This window comes from Toxorhynchites rutilus, unplaced genomic scaffold, assembly GCF_029784135.1.
Source record: "Toxorhynchites rutilus septentrionalis strain SRP unplaced genomic scaffold, ASM2978413v1 HiC_scaffold_303, whole genome shotgun sequence".
NCBI lineage: Eukaryota > Metazoa > Arthropoda > Insecta > Diptera > Culicidae > Toxorhynchites > Toxorhynchites rutilus.
This window is the reverse complement of record NW_026599876.1, coordinates 1-18,188: the sequence shown is the minus strand read 5'-3', so window position 1 is coordinate 18,188 and position 18,188 is coordinate 1. Positions and strand designations below refer to the sequence as shown.

At 42.7% G+C, this 18,188-nt stretch overlaps 1 protein-coding gene across 1 annotated transcript; it reads right to left on the bottom strand.

The window, feature by feature from the left end:
- Window positions 1-17,483: 17,483 nt before the first annotated feature.
- LOC129781970 (uncharacterized) lies at window positions 17,484-18,113 on the bottom strand. The gene has a single exon (XM_055789469.1). It carries the CDS (start codon window positions 18,111-18,113, stop codon window positions 17,484-17,486), a length of 630 nt encoding a protein of 209 aa, XP_055645444.1.
- Window positions 18,114-18,188: the final 75 nt, after the last annotated feature.

Genomic DNA, 18,188 nt, shown 5'->3' with positions numbered 1-18,188 from the left:
CCCCTGGCGTTGGTGCATCTGCTTCCCCACTCCTCAGCCCAGGCGTTGAAGTCTCCTCCGATGATGACTGGTTTGCGGCCGCTGACCTTATCCGTGAGTACGTCCAACATCTCGTGAAACTGCTCCGCTGACCATCTTGGGGGTGCATAGCAACTACACATGAAGATTCCGTTGATTTTGACGATCACGAAACCTTCCTGTGAGCTTTCCACCACTTCTTGGATGGGGTACCTTCCCATCACTAGTATTGCAGCCATCCCTGCTTTATCCACCACCCATTTTCCGTTATCGCGAGGAACTCGGTACGGTTCTGCGATCATTGCAACGTCGCATTTAGTTTCAGTTGTTGACTGCCACAACAATTGCTGTGCTATGTCGCAATGATTGAGGTTGAGCTGGGTAACCTCCATTACTGCGAACCCGCAATCGCCTTTTTGTACGCCGGACATTTGAAGCTACCTGTGACGTGGTCGTTTCCGTCCTCCTCCTTGCACAACATGCACCTCGGTTGCTTGGTGCAGTCTCTAGCAACGTGACCTTCCGTCCCGCACTTCCTGCACAATTTCGATCTGTCAGGACCACCGCAGTTTTTCGCCTGGTGACCGAAGCCCATGCATTGAAAGCATCTCTCCATTTGCTTGGCCATACGAGGGGGAGCTTTCATCGGGCACACGGACCACCCCACTTTTATTTTACCCTTCTCCACCAGTTTATTCGCAGCTTGTTTCGAGAGCCGTATCGAGGCCGTTTGTGTCCCACCGTATGCCTTTCTCAGCCGGATTGTCATTGGCACATCGCCAAGGTCACATTGTGACTGTAACGCAGTTCTCAATTCCTCAACAGTCGTGATCTCGTCCAGATACCGGCACTCGATGGTTGATTCCTGAGAGAGAGCTCTCACCTTCGCCTCCTCCCCTAGTGACTTCTCAATGAGTTGTTTGAAAGCGGAGCTCTTAACCGCTGGATCTTTTTTAAGCTCGAAGAGCATCTCGCCTTTCTGCGTGCGCCTAGTTTTCACGACGTTCTCGCCCAGTGTCTGCAACTCCGGATCGTCTCTCACTTTCCGAAGGATAGCTGCATACGATACTCCTGCTGACACTTCAACGATCAAAGCATCGCCCTTGATTCGCTCCACTCGAGGTCCGAGTTTCTTCTTTTCCTGCTCAACTTTTTTCTTCTTCTCCTTCTGTTTTTTGCGTTTTTCTGCCTGGTTATCGACAGTACGCCATTCACTGCTTTCACCTCCTTTCGCGTTACTCAGATCGTTCTTGGCCTTTTTCAGCTCTTCTTCTTCTCCTGGGGTGTCCCTCCTTCGCTTGTCCGATCGTGTGTTCAGAGGACCCTTCGGCGTCTCAAGTATCTCGACGGGTTTCTCATTCGCCTCGAGCAGAGCCTTTTCAGCACCCTCTGCTCTCATCTGCAGCTCCTTATGCTCGCGTTCAGCAACCATGACGACCGATCTGATGCTCGTCACCAGATGTTTTATTTTTAAGTGGACATTGTTTTTGTCCTTTACGAACTCGTAAAGTTCGTTGACCTTTTTCCTAACGTCCGTGATGCTGAGCCTCACAAGTTGCCCTTCTTGGGATGCGCTTGAGGTCAGCGTAAACAACTGGCTCTGTACGGAGCCAAGATCTCCTTGGAGCTGCTTGACTGTCTGAGAAGATACAAATGTTAGCATGTCTATAATTTCTTTTAAGGCAGACATTTATACATTCTATTATTGCAGCTACTTCTGCCTGGAAAACTGTTGGCCAGTTCCCCATAGCTACAGAAATTTTTATTCTGGGACCATACACTCCAGCACCTGTTCTGTTACCCATTTTCGACCCATCGGTATAGAACAGGATTGAACCATTACGAACATCGGGACCACCCTCATCCCATACTGAACGAGAAAGTTCGATCACTGTGTATGGAATGTCATAATTGGTCCTTGGCTCCATCCAATCGCTGTTCATCTCTGAGGTTTTTTTTTTTTTTTTTGTCTTTATTATAGTGACTTTCAACTCATTTGGCTGGTTCGTCACTTTTACTTCCATTTTTGGAAGAATGTCGGGAGTGACAATTGAACTCGTGACCTTTAGCGTGAGAGGCATGATGTTACCACTACGCCAGATCGGCTCCACTCTCTGAGGTTGGTCCAACGGGTAAGAGATTCAGGATGCTCAAATGACCAGTTTTGTCCCCGTCTAATATTTTGACGTAGGACTACGTCTTTCATTTCAATACCGGGGTGTAAAACCAAAGTTTCGAGAACGAAAGCGTTACGCTGGAGACCGAGATTTTGAGCGTTAATAGCTCTTAAACAACTGAATGAAATGGTATGATAAACACTTCATTTGAAAGATAAAATGCCTACGCGTCATATACTTGTTACTTTTTCATCCAAAAACTTGTTTCAATAGTGTTAAAATTGCTTTCAAAACAGGCTATTGAAATCAAAAATCGGTATATAAGCGAGCGCCGCTCGTAAACCCACTCAGTTATGATTGAACAGCGATTGGAGCATGTTGTCGCTGTTGTTGTGAAGCTAATTTCGTTTATCATGAATGCGCTGATGAACGGTGTCACCAAGAGCCTGTTTGTGCACCTAAGGCCAAAAGGGAATCCATCAGGAGGAGAGTGATGCCACGGTTCCGCTTGAAACATCGGAGCAGCCGCCACACACACACACACATACACGCGCGGAATTCTCGTTGCTATCATCGTTGCTGAAAAATAATCTGCCAGTTCCCCTGGGAATTGAAAAATACATTCATGCGAAAGAGTTTATTTTAATGTTTTCTATCCATATAACACTGCAATCAAATACATTTGGTTTTGTTATTTTTCAATCAATCGCAATTAACAGGAAAGCTTCTGAATATTTTTTTCCCCATCAGTGGAAATTTTCGTATCCAATATTGGATGCATAACATGAAAAACGGAAAATGTTTCACATCGCGAAAATCAAGTCATTTTCGAGCGATTATTTGCTTTCTACTCATATAATGCTTCGACCAAATACATTTCGTTTTGGATTTTTTCAATCAAGTGCGATCAACGTAAGACCACGTCTTTCGGCAATAAATTAGAGGTGCAATGAATCTTTAGGAATTCCCGCTCTACGCGCACTGGCAAACAATGTTTACTCAACAATTTCTCAAACTAGAAATGGGTGTTGTGAGAGAGGATTAGCGAACGCGAAAACGACAAACGGGAGAAAGATACGTTTGGAGGTTGAAGGAAATTGGCAGAAAACTTCTTCATTCTTCATTCAAATAATGTGATTCATAGCACATCGTTTTGCCAGAAAGAGATTATTAATGCTCAAAGGAGGAATCGAGTCCTCCGAGGAAATTACCCAGCGCAAATTAGAGTCGACTATCGATTGCGGCATTCGTACACAAATAAATTTATAATGCAGTTTCACCAAAGTGATTTCTTCGGATATATTCACTACATCATGTCATGTATTTCATATTCTTCATAAGGAAATCCATATCCATGGCACCTATCGGTAACGAATTATTATCGAAACCACGATTTTCGCTAAATGCTCCTTTCAGTTCGGCCTGTAAAAAACTTTTCTGTACTCTAATCCATCAAATTTGGAGCCCTGAAAAGGGCCGTTGATTATATGCTAAGCTAATATAGCACGCTCTCCTCGGATACGATGGGCCAGCTGGATGTCCTTGGGCATGATGTGACGCGTTTTGCATGGATAGCACACAAATTGGTATCTTCGAATAAGCCTCCTGCAGCGTCATAACCGCGGAACTTTGGAAGCGCAAGTCGGTTTTGAAGTCCTGAGCAATTCCACGATCCAAAAGTTGCAAAGGTAGCTTGCGGATCAGCAATTCGGTCGACTTCTGATAGCGATGAATTTTACGCAAAGTTCCCGGTCGATAGCGATGTGGCTTCTCCACCTATCCTGCTACTGGTGCGCTTATCCGAGCTGACTTCGTGTGCCTTACCACCGAATGACTAACGAGCTGTCTGCGAAAGACTAACGAGCTCGAGTCCTCACGGTGCGAGAGTAGAGTAAGAAATGAACGAAAGCAAAGGAAGCGTCATTTTATAAACCATAAAAGTATAGAATCTAAATCCCACCCTTATTATATTCGTGAGTATAGCTTATACAATGAAGAGGGTGGGGTTTACATTCGATTCTTTTATGTTTTATAAAATGACACTTCCCTTGCTTTCGTTCATTTCTTACTCTACTCTCGCACCGTGAGGACTCGTTTCATCGGGACTACGCAGACAGCTCGTTAGTCTTTCGGTGGTAAGGCACCACGAAAGCAGCTCGGATAAGCGCATCAGCCGCAGGAAGCGTGAAGAAGCCACATCGCTATCGACCGGGAACTGCGCATGAAATTCGTCGCTATCAGAAGTCGACCGAATTGCTGATCCGCAAGCTACCTTTGCAGCATTTGGTTCGTGGAATTGCTCAGGACTTCAAAACCGACTTGCGCTTCCAAAGTTCCGCGGTTATGACGCTGCAGGAGGCTTATTAGAAGATACCAATTTGTGTGCTATCCATGCAAAACGCGTCACATCATGCCCAAGGACATCCAGCTGGCCCATCGTATCCGAGGAGAGCGTGCTATATTAGCTTAGCATATAATCAACAGCCCTTTTCAAGGCTCCAAATTTGATGGATTAGAGTTCAGAAAAGTTTTTTACAGGCCGAACTGAAAGGAGCATTTAGCGAAAATCGTGGTGTCGATGATAATTCGATACCGATAGGTGCCATGGATATGGATTTCATAATGAAAAACATGAAATATATGACATGATGTAGTGAATATATCCCCATATCGAAGAAATCACTTTGATGAAACTGTTTACCGTTTGTCGTTTTTAATTGTTGGGAAAGGGCATTATTTCTGCTGACTAAATTCCAAGAAAAAATCCATTCCTTCTTTAAGCGTGATTCATTCTGCTTCGGATCAACAGAACAGTATGATAATCATTTCATACAAAAGATAAAATGTCCAAGAGTTATATGATTGCTATTTATTGAGTCGAAAAATTGTTTCAATAGCTTAATGATAGCTTCGAAAACAGGTTATTGAAATCATTCGTATCCGTATGTAGCGCGCCCACTTGGAAACCCATTAATCTTATTGGAATGTGAGATGGGGAAGCTCATACTTACGTCTATGCATTATGCTGTACACTACAGACTTTTTTTCTCCGTACTGATTAAGAAGCCGACCGAACTATCGGTCGACAAGTCAGTCTGCAGTCGGCGGGGGCTCTTAATTTCGTTTTTGCAGGCCGAACCGAAAAAATTTCAGTCGAGTTAACTCTTTTATACAGTAATGCTTTTGAATCCGGACACTTTGCATTACATTCAATATCATACCACAGCCATAACATTTTTTTTCATATTGAATTTATGCGATAATAGTTGCTAATATAGTTACTGATAGTTTCTTGATAGTTACTTATCAATCGCATTAATTCAACATGCAGAAAATGTTGTGGCTGCGGTATGGTATTAAATGTAACGCAAAGTGTCCGGATTCAAATACATTACTGTATACTTACTTCGATGTTATTCGTTTCTCTCTCAGGGTAAGCAACGAATATAATAAGGGTGGGGTTTAGATTTTATACTTTTATGGTTTATAAAATGACGCTTCCTTTGCTTTCGTTCATCATGGTGCTACTGACACTCGACCGCAACGGTTACGTTTTTAGCGCCATTCTAAAAGAGAAGCATAGAAATAAAAGTTTTCTCCTACAACCGGATGCATAGCTTTTTTCAAAGCTGTCTTCGGTACTAAATAAAGCGTTCTTTTTCAGCAACAGTTGTCCGGACATCAGGAAAGGAGGAAGCAGCCGAGAAGCCCCCAACAGCCATTCAGGAAGTTGGTCCGGTCGGATTGGCCACTTTGACCGGCAGTTTTCACTGCCCCTTGCGTGTCCCGCTGTTTGCGCCCGTTTCATCAGCGGCGTTTTCCCTGCCAGTGACGCGCGATTTTGGCGCAATCTTCTTCTCATCAGTCATCAGCAGCTCAGGAGGTGTAAGGTGTGAAAGGAGGTTATTTTCGCTTCGTCGTTTCGAGCCGCTGCGGCTGTTGCCCTGCCGTCGGCGGTGTCCGGTCCCTTCCCCGCTACCCCACTACCATTAGGTGGTGATCTTCGAGGAGGTCCTTCAACACGATCGGTGAGTGACCAAACTTTTCATTTTACCAGGAGTTAGTGAAAGATAGGACGCCCAAAGGGTATAGGTTAGGAAATTTTTACTACATATCCCAAATTAATTTTATATAACAGATATTTAAAAGTGACTTTTCCAAGTGTTTTTAAAACAGTGCTTTTCTGCCTCAAGTGTTTTTCAGCCAAGTGATTGCGGTGTTCGTCCTTGTAACTGCGTTGGCATTGTCCCCCGCCGTTACCGTCCTCCGCCGTTTTCGTCCCCGCTGTTATTGTCCCCCGACGCACAACGTACATAGAATAAGAAAATTTAAAAACTTTTTACCTGGCTGTACCTAGGTATAGCCAGCCTTGAACATGGCTTCCAGCAGCTCCGGCGCCGGAAGGCCAACAAATATATACAATGGTGTTCCCACCACCCACACTTCCCCCAAATGGGCTGATCCCTTTGGCGGAAATTTGCAAATTTTATTGTTAAGAGCAACTGATGGTAATATTCTTCCACCCAACCCCTTCGTTGTATCGAAATCGATCCAAGGTGTGATCGGAGATAAATTTAAAGATGCAAAACCTCAACGCGATGATAAAGGTCGCCTTCAATATGTTCTACAAATACGCAACGTCAAACAGGTTGAACCTTTACTGGGTATGAAGTCGCTAACTGACTCGACCCCAATTGAAATAATTTTTCATCCCACTCTTAATCAACGCAAGTGTGTTGTATCTTGCTGGGATGTTGTTTCCATGCCAGAGGATGTACTTCTTACTGAACTCTCTGAGCAAAAAGTTATCGGTGTCAAAAGAATATTTAGATGCGATACAATTAAAAAGGAAAAGGTAGCAACTTCTACCCTAATCCTAACCATCAACGGAACAGTCATTCCCGAAGCGATTAACTTCGGTTTCATTCGCGCACCAACCAGAAACTACTATCCAAGCCCGATGCAATGCTTCGGATGCTATAATTATGGACACACTTTCAAGAAGTGTATGAAGAAAATACAGTTATGCCGTAACTGTGGTGTAGCACACCCAGAACTAAACCAAACCGATAAAGAAAAGGCAAAGAAGTTTCAATGCAATGCACCTGCCTCATGCGTGAACTGCAAGGAAAATCACTCCTCCACTAGCAGGAAGTGCCCAGCTTGGATCGCCGAGGACAAAATAACACGAGTTAGGATTGATAAAGGAATCTCCTACAAGGAAGCTAAATCCATTTGTGAAAACAATAATGGTTCTTCCTTCGCTAGTAAATTGAAAGAGCGGCTCGACAATATCCAAAACACAGGATGCCAACAATGCAAGTGCAACTGTACACAAACAAAGTCAGCTCCTATTAAATCGAATAAGACTGTTTCTATTCAGGCCAATAAAAAATCTGAACAGGGATCCAGCATCATTCCAATTGACTCTGAGGAAGATTCTGAATCTCCAATGGAAATCGAATCAACTTACTCAAATAAAAGAAAAATCATCTCGAAAACAACAACTTCAGATGAATTCAAATCATCGGAAGATGAACAACCAATTGAGAAGGAATCTTCTAGGAAGAAACCTAAAAGTAAGAAATCGACCCCAACCCTACAGAAGACCCAATCCCACCAGAACTACCTATCACAACCCAGCACTTCAACCCAACCAATTGGATCCAATCCACCTACTACCCAACACAAACCCAATCCTACTACAAACAAACCAATTGTTAATGTTTCCAAAAATGATCCGAGACTAAAACTCAAACATTCCAAGGGCGAAAAACCCAACCACAACTAATTTCAACTGATTTCTACTCCACCAATCTCCAATTTACCCCCCACACCTCAGCCCACTTCCCTCCTTCCAATCTTAACATTCAATCCCCCACCTAATCATACACCATCGTCTCGAGACCCTATCCCTAATCGCAAACTTTCCATTCAATGGAACTTGCGTGGGCTTTACAGTTCAATGAACGAAATAAAATTAATGTTAGCGGAAGAGAAACATCTCCCACTAACCCTAGCTTTCCAAGAAACTAAAGTACCGACTGGTACAGACATGAATAGTGCCCTAGGAGGCAAATTCAAATGGTATTTTTGTGACGGACTATCTTCACAACAAGGAGGAACATGCCTCGCTGTCCTAAGTCACCTTTCTCATACTGTGATCCCCATAACATCACCACTACAAATATGTGCAGTCCAACTCAAGGGACCTTTCCAGGTAACCCTTGCTTCAATATACATATCCCTTCAGCACAATATCAATGATTTTGAAGTTGATTTGGTAAATGCTTTCAAACAATTACCACACCCATTTATTATCTTGGGTGACTTCAACGCACACCATACTTCCTGGGGAGGAAAAAAATGTTACGCAAGAGGTCATACGATTCTTAGAATCATCCAAAAACTGAACCTCATTATCATCAACGATCATCAACATACCAGACTCGATCCACGTTTTGGATCAACGTCTGCCCTCGATCTCACGATCGCATCTTGGGAACTGGCACCCAGACTAAATTGGTTTGTTGACAATGACCTCAGAGGAAGTGATCACTTCCCAATTCACATCAGAACATTAACAAGGAATCCCAATATTACTCTTCGCAGAAAATGGAAATACCAATCAGCCAACTGGGAAGGCTTCGAATCTACAATTGACAGCTTACTTCAAGCACACATAAGCTACTCTGTTGATGACTTTACTCAAGCCATTCTCTCCGCTGCAGAAGTAAATATCTACAGAACAGGTGGGAACCCCGGTCGTAAGGCTGTCCCCTGGTGGAATAACGAAGTAGCACTTGCCATCAAAAAAAGGAGAAAACTGCTTCGTCTTCTCAGACGTCTTCCAGATGGAAACAACAGCAAAAGGATTGCTTTATCCAATTTTCAGGAAGCTAGAGCTAATGCCAGAAAAGCAATAGCCGAAGCAAAAACCCAAAGCTGGACTGAATTTCTTGATGGATTTAATCCTTCAACATCTTCAAAAGAACTATGGAACAAGGTCAACGCTCTCAGTGGCAAGAAAGCTTCTAACTGCTATTCCATTGAGATCAACGGTATTACTACTGAAGACCCTGGTACCATAGCCGAACATCTGGCAGATCATTTCGCCAAATCTTCATCCACTTCGAATTACACCAATGCCTTTAAGAATATCAAAGCCAAAGCAGAACTAGAAGTGTTTCCCTCTGCTACAGGTCAACAGCACGAATACAACAAACCTTTCTCCATGGACGAGCTGCTCTGGGCCCTTAAAAGGTCCAAAGGTAAGTCAGCCGGCCCGGATAATATCGAATACCCGATGATAAGACACCTGCCCCACCATGCGAAAACCCTGCTTTTGCAGATTTTCAACGAGTGCTGGACAAACAGATACTTTCCAGATTCATGGAAAGCTGGCATGGTAATCCCGATCCCCAAAGCAAAGGAGGACAAACGTGATGTGAATAGCTATCGCCCTATCACGCTCCTCAGCTGCTTAGGGAAACTTTTTGAAAGGATGATTAACCGAAGACTGATAACAACCCTCGAAGAACAACAACTACTAGACCCCAGACAACATGCTTACCGTCGAGGAAAAGGCACAAGTACATATTTCTGCCATCTCAACCAATTTCTTCATGACTCCACACAGAAGAGACAACACAATGAACTTGCTTTGCTTGATCTTTCCAAAGCATTCGATACCACCTGGAAGCATAATATCATAGATCAACTCCACCAATGGGGATTCGAAGGTTACCTCTTCGAAATCATTCAAAGTTTCCTCCTCAACCGAAGTTTTCAAGTTTTCTTCGGAGGGTCAATATCTGAAAGCCGAGTTCAAGAAAACGGAGTACCACAGGGCTCTGTTCTTTCGGCAACTCTCTTCTTAATAGCAATGCAATCAGTTTTCGATGTTATTCCACCAAACATTGAAATACTGGCATATGCTGACGATATACTGCTTATGGCCCGAGCATCATTCACTGAACTTGCACGCAGAAGACTCCAGATAGGAATCTCTGCTATCAGCAGCTGGGCAGATTCAATTGGTTTCAAAATTTCAGCACAAAAATCCAATATACTTCATTGCTGCAGTCTAAAAGGTCACAAGAAAAAATTCAAACCATGCAAAATTAATGGTGCACTTGTGAAACGAGTTAAATCAGCTCGAATTCTAGGTGTTACAATAGATAAAAATCTTTCATTCACAGACCACATCAAAAAGACATAAGCAGATATCAAAAGCCGTATCCGGTTAACGATGGTAATAAGTGGTCGCAGCCGCTTAAGCGCGCGTAAAACCATTTATAAAATCGGTAGAAGTATCGTCTTCACAAAAATGCTATACGGGATTGAACTCTTCAGCAGTGCATCCTGGAAATCAATTGATCATTTAAAACCTTGCTACCATAGCGTAATCAGATATGCCTCAGGAGCCTGTAAGTCCAGCCCAATAAAAGCTTTGCTTGTGGAGGCTGGCCAAGTTCCCTTCGAAATGTTCATCACCAGAGCCTTGGCCAATCGAGCCATCCGAATCTCACAGAAATATCCAAATCTCACATCAACCACCACGAGAGCTAGCAAATGGCTTCAAGACATTTGCAATATCACTCTCCCGGGAGCCGCTCCTCTAACTAGAGAAGGCCCTCGACCATGGTACGACCAAGGACCAAAATTTGACTGGACTATTAAAAACTCTGTTAGAGCTGGTGAAGCCAACAGTATAGTCACAGCTATCTTCAACAATCACATACATAAACAGTTCCCCTTCCATCGCAAAATCTTCACAGATGGATCTGTTGATGGTGATAAAGTAGGATTTGGCATATTTTCCGACAATGCTCAGATAAAATTCCAATTACCATCCATTTGTTCAATTTTCTCAGCAGAAACAGCTGCCCTCCTCGTTGCGATATCACTATGTGATGATAACACGAAAACGGTGATTTTCTCCGATTCCTACAGCTCCCTACTTGCACTCCAGAGTGGCGAAAATAAGCACCCCTGGACCCAAAGCATTGAAGCTGGAATCAAGGGAAAGGACATCATTTTCTGTTGGATCCCGGGACACTGCGGAATTCAAGGAAATGAATTAGCTGATCGTCTTGCCAAAGAGGGAAGAAATTCTGAACTATGGACTGATATCCCCCCGTCCGAAGACATCATCAGATGGGTTGATAACAACCTACGATCGTGTTGGGATATAAATTGGAACACCTCTAATGACTTCTTTCTAAGAAAGATAAAGAATACCACCCATCCTTGGATGGACAGTACTAAGCGCCCCATTCAAGTATGCCTGACACGCTTGCGTATCGGGCATACTCTCTTAACACATAATTACTTGATCGCAAATCAACCACACTGCACATGGTGCAATGTAAGGCTCACAGTAGAGCATTTGTTAATCAATTGCCCAGTTTTTAACATCTCTAGAACAAAATTTCAGGTTGGAGACAGCATCAGAACTGCATTAGCAAGAGACGACATCGAAGAGGACCGGACCATAAAATTCTTAAAGGATACAGGTTTACTCGACAAAATTTAATAATATAATATCGAAATGAATACACATTAAAAGTATTTTCCTTTTCTGTTCTTTTATTTTCAGCAAAAGATGAGCAGGTTTTTACGCCCATTTTAGAAGCAAGCTCTTCAAGCACACTAAAATGGGCTTTTTCCCTGCTCCAATTGTTTGGTTGTGTTTTTGGCCCCAGAGCCGTGTAGGGTGCGGCGATACGACATACGTCCATAGCGGTTACTAAGACTGAGTCGAGCGAGAATAACGAATTTTGCAATAGTTTTTCTTAGTTTTCCTTTAGTTAAATTCCCGCCCTCAAGGGCAAGAGACGAATGAACTCTCAGAGTTTAAAGTCTCTCTAATTCAATACCTTCCTTCCTTCCTTTCGTTCATTTCTTACTCTACTCTCGCACCGTGACGACTCGTTTGTTTGGGACCAAGCAGATAGCTAGTTAGTCTTTCAGTGGTAAGGCACACGAAAGCAGCTCGGATAAGCACACCAGCCGCAGGATAGGTGAAGAAGCCACATCGCTATCGACCGGGAACTTTGCGTGAAATTCATCGCTATCGGAAGTCGACCGAATTGCTGATCCGCAAGCTACCTTTGCAGCTTTTGGATCGTGGAATTGCTCAGGACTTCAAAACCGACTTGCGCTTCCAAAGTTTCGCGGTTATGACGCTGCAGGAGGCTTATTCGAAGATACAAATTTGTGTGCTATCCACGCAAAACGCGTCACATCATGCCCAAGGACATTCAGCTGGCCCATCGAATCCAAGGAGAGGGTGCTATATTAGCTTAGCATATAATCATCGGCCCTTTTCAGGGCTCCAAATTTGATGGATTAGAGTTTAGAAAAGTTTTTTGCAGGCCAAACTGAAACGAGAATTTTCGTTTGGATGCCATACAGCATCGAGAAAATTCCGGAAAGATCTAATCGTTGCTGAAAAATAATCTGCCAGTTCCCTGGGAATTGAAGAATACATCCATGCGAAAGAGTTTATTTTAATGTTTTCTAATCATATGGCGAACACAGCGACCAAATACATTTGATTTCGTAATTTTTCAATCAAGTGTAATTAGCTGGAAAGCTTCTGAAGATTATTCTTTCCCATCAGTAGGATATTTTCGTATCCAATATTGGATGCATAACATGAAAAACGGAAAATGTTTCGTATCGCGAAAATTATATAATTTTCAATCGATTATTGCTCAGTCGCCGAAATTTTCATACTCAGAGAGTTCATTCTCCTCTAGTTTGCCTTCCAAATTGCCATCGTAAACCACACCTTCTCTCGATTCAATCACGCACGAAAAGCATACTGAAATGATATTCTGGTGGTGAAACCGATTCATTTTTCGTGAGGCGTCGTGCACAAATTACGTAACGCGATAAGGGGGGAGGGGGTAGATGTTGCGTTACTTTCTGTTTATTAGAGATAGGAAATTGCGTTACGAAAGGGGGGGGAGAGGTGGTTCAAAATTCGGATTTTTAGCGTTACGTAATTTGTGCACGACGCCTGAGGACATCGACAAGACAACATCGTTACTGGACGAGCTGAACGGCGAGGGATCGAGGGATTCATTACCTGGCCTGACCTGACCTGAAATGCAATCAGTTTGTTTTAACTGTGAGGGAGCGCAGAAAAGCCGATCGATCAGAAGGAGAAGAGAAGGTGACCAAGAGAGTATCAGCATCGAAATACGGTTCCTCGGGAAGACATAGAAGCAGCCGCCACACACACACATACACGCGCGCAACTCTTTTCGTTTGCTGGTTATCGAGAGGAAACCTGGAAAAAAATGATCGTTGCTGAAAAATAATCTGCCAGTTCCCCTTGGAATTGAAAAATTACATTCAAGCGAGTTTATTTTAATGTTTTCTATCCATATAATACTGCGACCACATACATTTGGTTTTGTGATTTGTCAATCAAGTGCAGTTAGCAGGAAAGCTTCTGAAGATTATTCTTCAGAACAAGGTTTTTTGTATCCAATATTGGATGCATAAAACCTTGAGTCTCCAACGTAACACTCTCGTTTTTGAAGTCACCCAAATATTTATTTATTCATTCATTCAGGATGGATTTAGATTCAACTTCAAACAAATGATCTCTAAATCAACGATAGTCCTACGTCACCCTTGCGGTTATACAATAGATATAACCCACTTCCTGTTTTTTAATGTTTTCTATCCATGTAACACTGTGACCAAATACATTTGGTTTTGTGCTTTTTCAAGCAATCGCAATTAAAAGGATAGCTTCTGAAGATTATTCTTCCCTGTCAGTAGGATATTTCCGTATCCAATATTGTATGCGCCCACAATCGATTATTGCTCAGTCGCCGAATGTTCCGAGCTCAGAGAGTTCATTCCCCTCTAGTTTGCCTTCCAAATTGCCATCGTAAACCACGCCTTCTCTCGATTCAATCACGCATAAAAAGCATACTTAAGCGATATTCTGGTGGTGAGACGCATTCATTTTTCGTGAGGACATCGACAAGACAACATCGTTGCTGAGGGTGCTGGTCGACGAAGGATCGAGATCTGTCCTGAAACGCAAGCAGTTTGTTCGAAACTGTGAGGGAGCACAGAGAAGCCTATCCTTCAGGAGAAGAGAAGGTAACCATCGAAGCAGCCGCTACACACACACATACACACACGGAATTCTTTCCGTTTGGATGCCATTCAGCATCGAGAAAGATCCGGAAAATAATCTACCAGTTCCTCTGGGAATTTAAAAATACATTCATGTTAAAGAGTGTATTTGAATGTTTTCTATCCATGTAACACTGGGACCGAATATGTTTCAATCAAGTGCTATTAACAGATGGTTATCGAGTTAGCATTAACCACTGGTGGGCTTCCAGTATCGAGGAAAATATGGAAATATCTAATCGTTACTGAAAATAATCTGCCAGTTCCTCTGGGAATTTAAAAATACATTCATGTGAAAAAGTTTATTTGAATGTTTTCTATCCATGTAACACTGTGACCAAATACATTTGGTTTTGTGATTTTTCAATCAATCGCAATTAACAGGATAGCTTCTGAAGATTATTCTTCCCCATCAGTAGGATATTTCCGTATCCAATATTGGATGCATAAAACCTTGTGCCTCCAACGTAACGCTCTCGTTTTCGAAGTCCCCCAAATATTCATTCTTTCAGAATGAATTCAGATTCAACTTCAAACAAATGATCTCTAAATCAACGATAGTCCTACGTCACCTTTGCGGTTATACCATAGATATAACCCATCCTGTTTTTTTATATCTTTTTAGCTTTAGAGCGCTTCTATTAGCCTCCAGCTGAACATGTTGACCCAAAGGTAACAAGTGAAGGATAGCCTCCAATGCCTTTGAGGGTGTGCTTCGCATTGCTCCTGTTACAGCAACGCATGCCAGTCGTTGGAGTTTGTTTAGCTTTTGTGTAGCTACAGTCTCCTTAGTCTTTGGCCACCATACTAATGAGGCATAGGTTATCCTAGGCCGCACAATTGCTGTATAGACCCACATAACCATTTTTGGTTTCAGGCCCCATGTTCTACCTATCATTTTAGAACATGCCCATAGGGCAATGTTGGCCTTACTGATAATTGCATCTAAGTGTGCGTTCCAGTTTAGTTTAGCATCTAGGATTACGCCTAGATATTTCACTGAAACGCTGAATTTTATTTCCTCTCCTCCAAGATTTAGAGTCTGCAGATGCAGTTTCTTCTTTTTGGTGAAAGGAACAATTGTTGTTTTTGAGGGATTTATGCTCAGACCTTCTTTGATACACCATGATTGTGTAAGGTTTAAGGCCATCTGCATCCTACTCGATATCACATCGTCGAATTTGCCACGTACCATTACGACTAAATCATCAGCAAAACCCACGGTTTCGAAACCATTCGCCTCCAAACTAATCAGAAGGTCGTCAACCACCAGTGACCAAAGTAGAGGTGATAGAACCCCTCCTTGTGGGCAACCTTTCGTTGCAATCATAGATGTCGATGACCCACCCAGCTCCGAGGTGATTTGTCTATTTGTGAGCATGCCTTTGATCCATTCGACTATGCAGTCATCGAAATGTCTTCTTCTCATAGCCTGTGCCATTGATACATAGGAAGCATTGTCGAAAGCCCCTTAGATATCAAGAAACGCACATAATGCAGTTTCTTTTGACGAAAGAGATTTTTCAATTTTTGTCACAAGCGTGTGTAACGCTGTGACTGTGGATTTGCCTGATTGATAGGCAAACTGGTATTTAGATAAAGGGCATTTGGACATGAATACAGACTTTATGTATTCATATAATACTTTTTCCATAGTTTTCAGCAGTATTGATGATAAACTAATTGGTCTGAATGATTTTGGGAGTGATTTATCACGTTTCCCAGCTTTTGGAATGAAGACCACTTTAACGAGTCTCCATGTGGAAGGAATGTGCTCTAGTATCAGACTTGCCTTAAAAATCTCGATTAGAGATGGAATCAGCTTAGATTCTCCTTTTTGAATCAGGGCTGGAAAAATTCCATCTGCATCTGCGGATTTGTAAGGTTGAAAGGATCTCACCGCGCCTTCTACTCTGGCCCTCGTGAAAACCATTCCAGCAACTATCTTTGCGACATCCTTTGCACTTTGAGAATTCCTTCGAGAGCATTTCATGTCGCGGTTGTAGTTAGGACTGGTATCAGAATGAACCGATGTAGATCCCGGGAAGTGAGTTTTCATTAGTAATTCTAATACTTCTGAGGGAGATTTTGTGAACGAACCGTCGTCCTTTTTGAGGGAACCTAGCCCGTTCGAGTGGTCTTTTGCAAGAGTCTTACTTAGTCTTGCAACGATTGGGGTACTTTCAATGCTTTCGCAGTTATTTACCCAGGATTTTCGTTTAGATCGTCTTAGTTCTCTATTATATTCGGTTAAGGCGCTCCTATATTGAGACCAATCCGAATTAATTTTAGCTCTGTTGAACAGCTTCCGCGCTGTTTTACGTAGCCGCTCGAGCCTTTTGTTCCACCATGGAACGTTTCTTGTCAAAGAAACTCTCTTAAGTGGACAATTACTGTTGTAGACAGAAACTATCGTATCATTTAATTCTTTTGAAGTTGATTCGAGCTGTTGAATCGACCTTATTCTTGTGTTAAGAGTTTCTGACTCGAGTTCAAGTGAATATCGTTCCCAGTTGGTTTTTCTTGGATCACGATATTCTCTCTGTACTGTCAAGCCACCATCCCATTCGAAGATAATGTGTCTGTGATCAGACAAAGACGCCTCTTCCGAAACGTGCCAGTTGTGTATTTTCGAAGAAATTACCGGACTGCACAGTGTTAGGTCCAGGACTTCTTGTCTGATAGCGTTTATAAACGTTGGTTCATTGCCTATATTGGCAATGTCAATGTTGTTTGAAGAGAGAAATTCTAAAAGACAGTCACCTCGACTGTTTATGTCAGTACTACCCCACAAAGTGTGATGAGCATTGGCATCACAGCCGATGATGAAGTCTTTTTTGATTTCTCTGCAATAATTTACGAACGCCGCAACCTCTTGGGGAGGTGCCTCAGGTACGTCACCAGGGAAATAAGCCGACGCAATTATTATGTCGGATCTTCCCTTGGCGGTTGGTATCTCAACTCTGATCGCGACGATGTCCCTTTGAATGAACTCTGTTATAGGAAAGCATTTAATATTTGCTTTTACTAGAACAGCAGTTCTTGGGGAGTCGTTTGACGTACAGATTGGAATGAATTTATTTCAAAGAAATACAAAATGGCTGTATAAGTTTAGGGAAACGGAGCTACACGCATATGTGAAAGTGATCAGATTGATCCTAATACCCCTCCTCAAGCTTATCACTTTTGAATTCCCAAGGTAGAACAATGCTTGTTGAAAATTGCAGGAACCAGACCCTTCGTCAACATATCAGCGGGTTGCTGGTTGCTCGACAGATACTGTATTGTCACTTTACGCTCCATAACACACTCTTTGATAAACTGTAGCTTGACGTCTGTGTGTTTCAGCTTCTTAGACGGTGCCTCTGATTCTGCTATTGCAATAGCGGATTGGTTATCCTCGAAAATAATGACGGCATCTTTGTCCAGTATATTTAACTCCTTAAATAACTTGCAAATCCACATCGATTCACAAATGCAGTCGACCAAGGCACTACACTCGGATTCTGTAGACGACAAAGCGATGGTTCTTTGCTTGCGAGTACTCCAGGATGTGGTGGCTCCGTATATCTGGAATACATACCCCGAAACGGAGTGGCGATCACTAGAGTCGGTTGCCCAATTTGCGTCTGCGAAGCCAATTATCTGCTTTGCTGTTTCCACTCTCTTGTAAACCAAGCCGCGTTGCGTCGTTCCTTTCAAGAAATGCAATATTCTCTTGGCATGAGACAAGTGTTCCTGGGAAGGATTGCACTGAAATTGGCTAAAATGTGATACAGCAGCACTGATGTCGGGGCGCGTGGTTACCATTAGATAGGTGAGACAGCCTATCAACTCGCGGTAGGGTTTGTCAAGTTTCTCTTCTTTCGATGACTTTTGCAACTG

Excerpts from the sequence above, each read along its gene's own strand:
- LOC129781970 (XM_055789469.1), bottom strand. The coding sequence starts at position 18,113 with ATGGTAACCACGCGCCCCGACATCAGTGCTGCTGTATCACATTTTAGC.